The sequence below is a fragment of the Astatotilapia calliptera genome, chromosome 3 (genome assembly GCF_900246225.1).
Source record: "Astatotilapia calliptera chromosome 3, fAstCal1.2, whole genome shotgun sequence".
Lineage (NCBI taxonomy): Eukaryota > Metazoa > Chordata > Actinopteri > Cichliformes > Cichlidae > Astatotilapia > Astatotilapia calliptera.
In genome coordinates, this window is record NC_039304.1 from 5105941 (window position 1) to 5118058 (window position 12118).

A 12118-nucleotide genomic window follows, 5' to 3' on the forward strand; every position below is an offset into this window, starting at 1 on the left:
TAATCCTGCCCCCGCAGATAGAAAAAATAAATAAATAAATGATGACAGCAGTATCCATAAGCTGCCAACACACATGACACAGCCAACCTACTGAGATGCTAAAAACACAAACTATTACAATCTCAGAGTTCAAAAACTCTCTAAAAATAAGAGGCAGTTTAATTTTCAACATATCTATTCAGTAAAAATATGGCACAGTGGAATCTAGCTCTGTGGACTAATGCAAATCAATTTGGCAGTTCTCTAGACAAATCAGTACGGGAGGCCCTTGCAATAAATCACTGCTTGCTACCGAGAGGGCAAGCATAAATATCCACTAAACACATTTTAATGACAGGCACACTCATGGCTTAGTGACTGCCATTAAGCAGAGTCATTAGGAAGTAAAGAAAACCAGCCCGCTACTTAATGAATAAATGAAGCTGGCAGATGTTTTAGATTGACTAACCACTTTATAGATAAATGTTTCACTGCAATTTGTGCTTTTATGTTAACCCGCGGTGGTAATTGTTTTGTGAAGTCTCTTTTATTGCCTGTTGCTACACCACAAAATTTCCTTTTGGGTTGTATTAAAACGCCCCGTGACCTGCTGGCTACAATTTCCCTCCGAAGGGAAAAATCTCGGGCGTTTGTCTAAGAAGCCGACAAGCAGGCGAGCAATGTAGATCTCTGCCGCTGTTGCAACCCTTTTCTCCTGGAGCAGTGAATTCCTCCCTGCTTATTTTTAATTCAGTAAACCGCACTGTAGCCACTACATGCATATAAAAACTGTAGACGCTTAAGTGCCTGGAAAACATAGCTGAATAGCTCCCCCCACTGCAGCACTGATGTAACTGCAATCAGCAGGGGAGCAGAGCAGGGCAGCGGCGGAAAAAAAAAAAAGCTGCTGAGAAGTGCTGAGCTGCTGAAAGGAAGTCAGATAATATTTGGACTGGAACACACTATTGAAAAGGGAAAAGGGTGTGTGTGAGAGAGACAGAGCAGTGAGGGGGAGAGAGAGAAAGGGAGCTGGGGCCCACAGGGAAATGGGAAGACAAAAAGATGAGTGGGTGGTTGAGAGCACATAAAAGGAGTAAATTTGGAAATGGAGACGAGTAATGTCGCAACAGAGTCTGTGTGTGCATGCAAGATGGTGAGAGACGTTATTCTTTTGCTTTTCTCAGCGCGTTGAGAAACGCCTCCACATACACTCGATGTATATGTACGTAAAAACGACTGCACTCACACTGGATAGCGCGGAACCGCGGTCCAAAGGAAGGTGAGGAGCCCGAACCCAAATCGGGAGAGTTCCGCCTTTTCTCCAGGCCTGGGGATGCCTGCACCGTAATTTTATGTATGAAATCTGAAAGACACACAACAGGATGTAAGACATTCATAAAGTCAAGAAATGTCAGCTGTTTTTGAGGTTGCAACATTTTTTTTAGCTTCCTTATTTCTCTAAAGAAGCCAAGAGTTTGCTTTTGTAGAAATCGAGTGTTACACAAATTGTGATAGCAGTATTTCATTACATATCTATAAAACGCAGGAACTGAAGCAGACTTTAGCTGTCACACCTTCCACAGCCGATTTGTGCACTAATATGAGCCCCAACATGGCATTTCCCCCACGTTCTTTCAAATGCAATTGTATTTATCCTAGTACTCCTCATGTGTTCTTTGCAATTATTACTGTCATAATAATTCCAAGTGATAACACATCAATTTGAAGTTTTCAGCGTTGAACCAAGCCAACCAGCAATGAAAGGACTCGTGACCATAAAAACATTTGATCTAGATAAAAAATTAATAAAAAAGAAAAGGTCAAAAATGGAAAAGGCACAAGACTGTTGAAATAGTTTTTAAAGTGAAGGAACTATTCATCCCACTGCAACCCACAGCAAATCCCAAATTCCACAGCAAATAACTTCCAACCCTCTTGAACTGAGTCCTTTTCATTAGTTTTGTATAACAGCTTTTAATACACTTTGCAGTTTGTGGTGTGTGTAAAGCTTTGTTACTGATATGGTACAGTGCTTTGTTTGAGACTGCAATCACTGTTCTCACACTTTCTGAATTTTTCCCGCTCACTAAGCAACCTAATATTTGCAGTTTAAACGTTTCCATGGTTACACCTCCACCAATCAGGGGCATTGCTTTTTTGATTTAGGATTGTGGGTAGAGTAGTTTTTTCGAGAGAGAAAAAAAACAAGGTTGATATCGTAGAGACCTGTGGTTTTTACAGGGGCATATATGGTATCACAGTCTCGCAGCTCACATCAAGTCTACTTTGGGTGCTTACAACATTATGGCTCATAATCAAAATCTCTCTGCAGAACACAAACAGGATTTTTATTTTTAAAATCTCACTGATGAGCTTTGATATAGGCAGATACATAATTGGAGGACTCACGAAAGACCTTACTCTTTCCATGTATCAAGCATTAAGGAAGCTACTAGTGGCAATGGCTGATAATGGCATGCTGATTAAAGTCCGTGTTTAACTACAACACTGATATTACTCAGAAAGGCCTGCAGGCCAATTAACACTATTCTATTCTACAGATAAACTGTAAAATTAATGAAAGACCTACATGTGGTGTCAGAAAGGAACTGCTACTGTTTGCTAAAGTTTGCTAGTGCATGTTGCTATGCTAATAGAGGTTAAACTAGCTAGCTAATTTAGCACATGAGGCAGCTAGCTTTAGCTAGTTAGCAAAAGTAGTGATTTTATGCAGAGTAACTGTTATGCAGTCGATAGACATGGAAGATAGGTGTATATGTTAAAAGCAGGACAAATTATTTACACTGTTACTATCCCAAAAATTTCACATTCATCTAAATTATTGCAAATCAGTCACCAATCTTGCTAGTGCTCAACTTGCTAAGGCAGCCTATCTGTTAAAAGGCCATATATGCAAAGCTTAACGAGTCTTCCTTAGTGAAGATTTTATGTTAAGATTGTATATTTCTGAAATGTTATGATTTAGATGTCTTACTTTTGTGTTTTAACACAGTTACAAAGTATCCCATGCTTTACTTTCTCAGATATTTTTGAATATGTGTGTATGTGGGGAAAAAAATATCCCAAAAAGGACACATAAGTATGTTCCAGCTACTGAACCCCCTCCAAAAAGCCCACAATATATATGTTACTGCAGGGTATAAAGTGCAAGTTTAATATAGGATGGAGAAAAAGACAATAATAATATTGGTGGGAAAAGGGGAAAAAAAGAGAAAGGGATTCAGGCACATACTGTAAGAAGGAAAATAAAACCAGTGGCCAGGGAGCTAAAGAGGAAAAGGAACAAGACAAAATGGGTGAGGAAGGTATGCTTAAAAAGAAAGAGGGAGAGAGAGGCACAGAGTGAGAGCAAGAAAGTGAGAGAGGCCAGCCAGCAGTCTGTCCATGGACAGGAAGTGTCGAGGCGTGGTTGGCTCACTCTCCCCTCTCATCAACCCCCCACCACTACCACCACATCACCGCCCTGCTGCTGCTGGGAAAGGCCTAACCACAACACACACATACACAGCGCGCATTTATGCATGCTTGCTCAGCCCAAAATACATGCTTTGAAACACTTGATGTGAACTGCTGCAGACTGTGTGACTTTGTGATAGCTCAGGACAAGAAACGGCAGTCAGGTGAGTAAGAGAAGAAAAAGAGGAGGGCAAAGTGAATCCTGGTCAGAGTAGATATCAGCAAGTCAGACCTGTGATCCACCTTTAAATTATTTATTTATTTTTAGATGGGGAGGGGAGCTGCTGAAAAAAAGATTTAAAAATGACAAACTTTTTTATAATAGCGCAAAACTGCACCTGTCTGCAGCCTCTCTTTCAAAATGTCAATCTTTACATGAGTTCAGCCCTGATAGCAATTTTCCAAGGAGCCGTGCTACAAAAATACCAGTCGTGCCACAAAAACTCTCCCTCACTTCCTTCTCACTGCTCTCTTGCATGTGTTTTTTTGGACTGTTGTTATTTTTTGCTTGTTGAGACTGACCAAGAAATCGAGTCTGATCTCTGACAGAACAAATCAAAGGTAGATAAGATGGATAGACGGATATAAGCCGACGCACCTTGGGGCATGCTGATCTTCTCGCCGTTCTTGGACTTGAGTTTGTGCTTTTTGAAGGTGCCCTTCCTCTTCTTGACATTAGGTTTCTCCTGGTTCTGGTTCAAGTGGAGGATGAGGAGGCTGAGCTCACGCTCGAACACATCCTGCTCCCACTGGGCCAGCTGTTGCTCACGCTGCCGCAGGAACTCTTCGTGAGATTTCTGCTCCAGAGCTGCTCGCTTTAGCTCCTCTTCACGGCATCGCAGCTCCTGATGGAGGGCGAAAGGCAAGTGAAAGAAAGTATTTAGAAGTGAATTAATATCAGCAGGTCTCGTGTGTGTGACTGAGGTTATGCAAATTTACAGTTTAATGAAACAAAATTCTGAGAAAATTGGTAGCAGTGAAAGCTATTATTATGCATGATGACTCACAGCTGCTCTTTGACATTTTATTTGATGGGTTTCTCCTCCTGGGATACTACACTAAATACTCTGTTAAATACTGTGCTGCTAAGAACACGGCTAGAGGGGCTCGGTGACCCCCAGGCCACAGAAATAAGGGAGAATAACAAAGACTGGCAAGACACCTCAGCTGCTGTGGCTCTTAGAGTTAGGGTGCTTTTCCAGAAACCCCTGAAACATACAATATTTGTTGAGGACTTTGGTTGTCCTGAGCTGTGGGATCTGCTCAAGCAGAGGGGATGAAAAGCCCACCTATGATGAGGCTGTGCTTAAAAACCAAAAATCCCACTATAATCCTGTTGTCATAAACAACTGTAGGCCTGACAGCTCCACCCTTCAACATTCATTGTGGAGTATATCCACTATCTCTCCTCTGCACATTTCCAAACCATCTCAACGTGAGCTGTCCGTCTGATGTACTTCTTTCTAATCTTGTCCCTTCTGGTCATCAACATCTTGATCGTCAACATCTTCAACCAGCCACCTCCAGCTCTCGCTCCTGTCGTTTTGTCAGTGCCACATGCCACAGCGGGTCTCACTACCACGTTGTAAACCTTCTTTTTCACTCTTGCTGCCATCCCTTTGTCACAAATCACTGCTGACACTCGTCTCCACCCACTCCACCCTGCCTGCTCTCTCTTTTTCATCCCACTTTTGCAGTGTCCATTCCTTTGGCTGGTTGACTCCAAGTATTTAAACTCACTGAGTGAAGTAACAAACTTACTGCCCCCAAAAGACCAATTCAGAGCCAGAATAAATCTCCAGCTGATGGTGTGTTGAACCATAATAAATCAACGAAACACATTAAAAGAAAAAACTGCACAGAAATGTCAACATGAACATTAACCCGGATCATGTGGTTAATGAAACATGTTCAGTTAAATGTCAGGAGTGGGCTTTGTGGATGACTTCATTTTAATATCAGTACCATCAAGTTGTTATTATTTAAAATGACATTTTCTAAATCAGAAGCTAGCCCTGGCAAGGGCATGGCTTAGTGATTCAGAGTTGAGGGCCTCTTACCTTCTCTTTAGCCCGGAGTTCATCAAACATGTCCTGGATCTCCAGTTTCCAGTCCTCCTGCAAGGAGTGGAACGAATCCTGCGGCATCTCTTCCTTCACCTGCTGCTCCAAGGCCATCAGCTGGGCCAGGATGGAACTGAAATTGGGTCTGCGATGGGGGTCCTGGTCCCAGCACTCTGTCACACATACAGGGGATACAGTGAGTCACAGGGATGCAGTTGGTGCTACACCAAAGTGACGTGCATATGTAGCTGTCCAGAAGTAATGGACCAATCAGAAATACAGAGCGATTAGAAACGTTACAGTTGGGGGAAAAGATCAGAGGTTACTTTAACTGACAATAAGACGACAAATTTACTCATTTCTAGGACAGCTTCACATATTTTGAGCATTTTCTTAAAATCAAGGGACCTGAAAGTCCCTCATTCATTAATTTTAATCCTCAGACAAAATGAAAAAAAAAAAAAAGAAGAAGAAGAAGAATTTCATCATCCAACTGAATGCCGTCACCTGAGATTTAAAGACTTAAAATTAGGTCAGATAACTACATGAGGCGTATGTCTTTGCACTTATTACATGTAATATTGAACAAGTAACCTGCAAAGCCTCTAACTTTTATTTACACATGTTTCAGGCACTTTGTGTGAGCACAATTTAGAGTCAAGCTGATCACTTATTCAAAGTGTCATGCTTAATTAACTTGCTGCGGGGACTTTTGCATAATTTGCTTCTAAACTTTAGGCATTACAAGAAGATCAAAAACCAATCCAATAATTAATTAATCCTCTGAGGTGGCTACTGGTTGTTTTGTGCACTGATCCTGACTTAGGAAAAAACAAAAAAAACGACAAAATGACATCAAGGGAAAGGGAATCCAAGTGTCTACTTTTCTGGACCAGCTGGTAGCTTGACAGCAAGCACCCAGGTGGCATTTCTTCTTACTTTAAAACCAAAAAACAGAAGATAAATGGGCACAAATGTATTGCATAAGATGGCTTCTGCATAAAACGCTTCCTCTCAATGGCCACGTTACTGACAACATGCAGGGATTTGGGGAAATGGAAAAGAACGCGTGCTCGGGACAGCAACCTGATGGCACGCTAAAGTCCTGTCACACCACTGAATCGAACGCCAAAATTTCGTTACATTTCTGCAGGAGTGTACCACCTGACATGAGCTGCGCAAAAGGTTCGGGGCACGTGGAAGGGATGGGCAGGGTGAGCTTGTTGACGGCGACTCCATAGGCGACAGCGAGTCCATCGATCCCTCTGTAGGGTGCCTCTCCTGTTAGCAGCTCCCACAGCAGAACACCATAGCTGGAGGGGAAACAAGCCAGACAACGAGGCATGACACAGTGAGCTCGAGCCAAAATTAGACACAGGATGTTGGAACACTTCATTATGTTTACGCTGCATATACCACTTATATTTACATTTCTATGTGATATCAACCAAATTACCGTCGCATTTAAACAGCAAACAAAACCTCTAGGCTTGTGTGTTAGAAAGAAAATGATTTTTTTGCCCCCAAGCTGCCATGTGAGGATGTTTTTCTATCTGGAAGCTGTTAGTGCAAACTACATTTCATTTATTTAACAGTGATAGCGAACAACGATCAAAACAAGAAGAAGATTAAAAAACTCACAGCTAGGGTGTAAATGGACTGGTATTTATGTGCAACCCCAACTCCAAAACAGTTGACATGGTGTGTAAAATATAAATATAATACAGAATGGAGTGATTTGCAAATCTCATAAACCCAGAAAAGAGAAAATACACTAATTTAAGAAGAAAACAGTTTTTAGGATTTTATTTTGAATTTGAGTTGGGACAGAGCCATGTTTCCCACTGTGCCACATATCCTCTTCTTTTAACAACAGTCTGTAAATGCCTGGGAACTGACGAAACCAACTGCTGGACTTTTGGGGGAGGAATGTTGTAATCTTACTCGCAGTGATGACATGAGGAGACCAAACAACTAATGTCGCTGTGAGTTTGGAGTCTATTCATGAGGTAAAAGGCAGACTGACAACCTGTTCAGGGGTAACACATTCCTGCCTACGGCCAATTTAGAACCAGCAGTTTATCAAACATGCATCTATGGACTTCAGAAAGGAGCAAGCAGAGATAACCAGAGAACCCACACAGCAGGCGGGGAACTTTTCACTGCTCTTCCGATGAGCAAATGAGCTGTTCTACAAGTTGAGCTAGACTTACACTAAGTGGGATATGAACATTCAGCATTAAAGACATTTTAATCTCGTGTACCCAGACAAGCTACTCCCTGCTGCAGCCTGGAGTAGACAGGAAGAGGGAGGAGCATGTAAACGGTGTTGTGGATAAAGTGGTATAATTGAGCTATTTCGACCAGCGGTGGATAAAATCAACACACCTTCTGAGAAAACAAAATTATTTAAAGAATAATTGATTAAAATATGTTTCAGCTTCAAGAATTCAATACCAATTCAGTATACAATGACTTGCAAATCAGTGCATTCTGTTTTAATTCACGTCTCAGGAAAGAAGGTAAGAAGAAGGTAAGATGATAACTTTTAAATCCGGGTCATCTTTCATTCCAATTCATGCTTTGTACAGCAAAGATTATCTTTTATACCTTCTCTATGACAGCGGTGACAGAGAACCAAGAGGTCTTTGTGCAGTGGAATATTTCTGCTTGATGAAACACGTGCTTACATAGCACTGTGAACTCATGCATGCAAAACTTGCGCAAACACAAGTACACAAAGACACACACACACACACAGGACTTTTGAGCCCACACAATGGGATCAGCCCTGTGTCCTAAGAAGATGAAGTGTGGCGTAGGACTTGGATCTCCCACACTGTCAATTAGCCCTCGCCCGGACCTGACTGAACACACACTGCAGGCTCACTAAGTGGAGAGCGCAGGCCGCAGCCTTTTTTTATTTAGTTCTTTAATTACAACTTCCACACACTGTGACTATGCAGAAACGCCGCTCGCCGGCTCGCCCCGAAGCGGTCGTCGTCTGCGCATGGTGGCTTTGGAGACGAGCGGCCGTGGACAGATGAGAAAGAATACAAAAACAAAGATTAGCCTTCATTTCTTCAGAGTGGGGCTGCCTGCCTGTTTGCTCGTTTCACCGGTTTCCAGATTCTGCAGTGAAATTTCACTTTGTGTGGGTTTGCAGTTGATGGACAAAGGCTATGGAAACTGCCTGCCTGCTGAGCTGGTTTCATATAGGATCTGTATGTAGAAGTTCACATCTATAGGATTACAATTAAACCACAGCACATTAGAGTTATCATGCTTTTTTTTTTTAATCGTTTTATCTGTTGCTCAGTGAAAACATCCCTGCTGCCTTATTCCAAATGCAAATTCATGTACTGTGCACTTCAATCACAAATCCCCTCTCAACAAATCACACAGTTGTTTAAGGCATTATTATAAAACCACAAGCCATAATCAAGGGACTCTGTGTAGATGTGGCCAGACACACACACACACACACACACACACACACACACACACACACACACACACACAAAGATATTCCCAGATAAAGGGCTGCGGTTAGGTCGGGTGTGTGGCCTCCTTCTCCGTCTATACTGGAGACAATGGGACAGTGTGCAGCACACATGTCCCACAACAAAGCACAGAGCAGCTTTTTGAAGAGACGCCATCACATGGTCGTGGCAGCCTTGCTGCAATCCATCACTCTGTCCCTCCATCTCTTCATCACAGAGTCTCCCACTATCACTTCTCTGTTCTTTCACCCTCTAATTCTAACCCATCACTTTGTCCTTTGGACGACAAGTCTACATACACACAAAGCTTCAAAAGACCAATTTCAAATTCTTCAACAATACCAATAGAAAACACGGACATATATGAGCTCCTTCAGTAAAGTCACCTTGCCGATGATTAAACTGCTAACAATTTTAAGGATTTTGAGATATCTCAAGTCTCCTGATACCTCCCTTTCCTTTTACCAGTAAATTTCTTGCTGAAGCTTGCTTGAAGATTCATTAGCTAAGCTTGGCATGAAGGCTGTAAAAGCGGAAACGGCTAGCCTGGAACAATGCCAATTAATTAACAATAAGCTTTAGCCATGGTGGTGGGTGGATGTTATAAACTTTCCACAAAGCAAGGCTGGGCGCTTCCCTATCCTGTTCTCCTTTATTGCTAAGGTAAGCTAATAGCCTTCAGGCCTTCCTTTATATATACATATATATGAGTGAGAGTGGTTTCCCCTAGACTGGGTGCTTTGGGAGGATGGGTGTTACTCTTCACCTTTAGTTTTAGACAAAACAACACTTGTCAAGAAGCTTTTCTTGCACTTTAAGTTGGCCAACAAGTTGTGGGAGTCATCAACTCCAGTAACACCATCCTCTCCTCAGCTACTCCCTTCCCTGATGTGCTCCTCCCTGCCCTCTCACTGTTTCGCGCAGGGAAACTAGAGAAACAAGCCTGACAATGACTGATTGCAAAATGCAGAAGAGACTGTGACACTGTATGAAAAAGGTGAACTTTTTGTAGTAAATAAATCACTTTTTAATTTTTTTTGTTGTGTGAGTAGGCTGGATGGCGAAGGCAATGGCGGCAGACAATCTTTTGTTAATTTAATGTCTGCAGGAAAGGAAAGAATCATATTTGCTCAAATGTAAAACTATTCTTGTAAGGTGTTGAGAATTACATCATCTCTTTTCCCAGGCCACAACAGTCTTTTAATAACAAACTGTTTATAAGGACACACATTCACAGACTTACCTCCAGACATCACTGCCTTTGGAGAACGTGGAGGACTTGATGACTTCTGGCGCCATCCAGGCATAGGTGCCAGCGGTGCTCATCTTTGTGGTCTTGTGCCATTCTCTTGCCAGGCCAAAGTCTGTAATCTTCAACGTCAACCCCTCCATACATTCATTTTCTATGGGCTCAGCCAGAAGAACTTCAGGAAGACGATGTAGATGGTAGGTAGAAAGGAAAGGGTGGGGGGGGGAGACAAATTAATAAAAATGTTTACTATGCAAGTCGAGAAATGTGTTTTGGTTAAAAGTCATTGAAATGCATCGCTGCAGAGATGCACTTGTCTTGCTAGTAGCAGGGGAAAAAAAACCAAAACGTCACACTAAACTGAGCAATGTCTTCAATACGCACATTCACACATTGTCAGTTTCTTTTTCACTTCCTCTTCCTCTTATTTTAGGCCTCTAAAATTCAAGTCGACAAACATAATTTGCTTCAATTTGACCAATCGATGGAACTACATAAACCTCTGCCTAGTTAGACTGGCAGTGGTAGGTGATTGGCAGCGTACACAATACGCTATATAGTACGTTAGCACGTCAAGCTGACCTGTGCACGATTGGGAGCTGGGCCAGACTCTGTCTCCACCCTCAGCTGAACTGAGCTGTGCTGTCAGTGAACTGGCTCGACATGTTGGCCACATGAGGAAATATATAGAGGAAGCACCATTTCTAAAACAAATGTGTTCGGTGACTCCAATAAAGAAGTATTTCTTTTAGGAGCTATTATGATACCCAAATTAAAAGTCTTCCAGCCTTTCTGTTTTTAATCATCCCCCCCATTAAATTTTTTATCCTCAAACTAGCCTGTTAGCAAAATCACCACCGCATTTCTTAAGCTAGCTCAATAACTATTCTCAAATTTAGCCAGCTAGCTCCTGTTAGCTAAAGGAGCAGCAATTATATACTATATAGACTGTTTTAATAACAGTTAATGATATACACTGTAAACAATATCAAACCTCTTTAACTGTTAAACCTCGGGCAACTACTAAATGGGTTATCACACAGCCAAATACATTAAAAATACAAAATTGTTCTGTATAACCAGCTAACGTTAGCTACAGCCACTTCACTTTGATACTTAACTAATAAAAATGTTACCTATAGAAATAATTATTGGCTTATTTTATATTTACTGCATTTTATGCAGCTTCTTATTGCCAAATTCAGAATGACTTACATTTTCTGAAATCACTCACTACTCACTGTATAGAGGGCCTGGATGCATGGTTAATATTGCGATACCCTGTTAGAATCACTTATCCCACAGAGACTTCTGAAAATAATAATTTATAAATGAGCAAGGCCTTAATAGTTGCAGTAAAATGTATTTTCAATTCAATTCAAACACCCATTTCTTTTATGCTGGTGCTTTTGCCTGATGTGGATCAGTTTTAAAAGGTGCAGAAAGAAATGATAAAAAATATCTCCTTCAGCCTATTAGATGAAGCGCAGCATTTAAAAATGCCATCGCAAGATATTTATTTGCACAAACTCAACAACTCAAACTCAAAAAAAGAAACATCTTTCATCTTGCTGCCCTTACACACAGAAGAGCATTACAAGAGCTCACAGTGTGCACCCATCTCAACTGCACAAACAAAAAAATATTACTGCAATATTGCAAGTAAAGCTTATTCCTGTATTCTATTTTCATTAGTGACACTCATTTTTCCAGCCTCTTATCTGGCGCCTGCAGACCGCCATCTGACTGCTGAGCTACAAGTATGTTCAAAGCAAGCAGAACCCACAGCTATAAGTCTAAACAGCTCTTTAAAAGATGTAATCTTGTGTTTTTCCTTACTGGCTACA

At 41.5% G+C, this 12118-nt stretch overlaps 1 protein-coding gene across 2 annotated transcripts in view; it reads right to left on the reverse strand.

The window, feature by feature from the left end:
* Positions 1-12118, reverse strand: part of LOC113017208 (mitogen-activated protein kinase kinase kinase 11) — a 50317-nt gene that overhangs the window by 14044 nt on the left and 24155 nt on the right. For both annotated transcript variants that reach the window (XR_003271421.1, XM_026160365.1), the window contains exons 2-6: positions 10266-10446; positions 6684-6832; positions 5517-5692; positions 4055-4301; positions 1226-1342 (exon numbers count right to left, since the gene is read on the reverse strand). Coding sequence is in view for 1 of the 2 variants with exons in the window: in XM_026160365.1 (XP_026016150.1) it covers positions 1226-1342; positions 4055-4301; positions 5517-5692; positions 6684-6832; positions 10266-10446 (870 nt within the window). In the remaining variant the exon portion in view is untranslated. The remainder of the gene's footprint in view (positions 1-1225; positions 1343-4054; positions 4302-5516; positions 5693-6683; positions 6833-10265; positions 10447-12118) is intronic.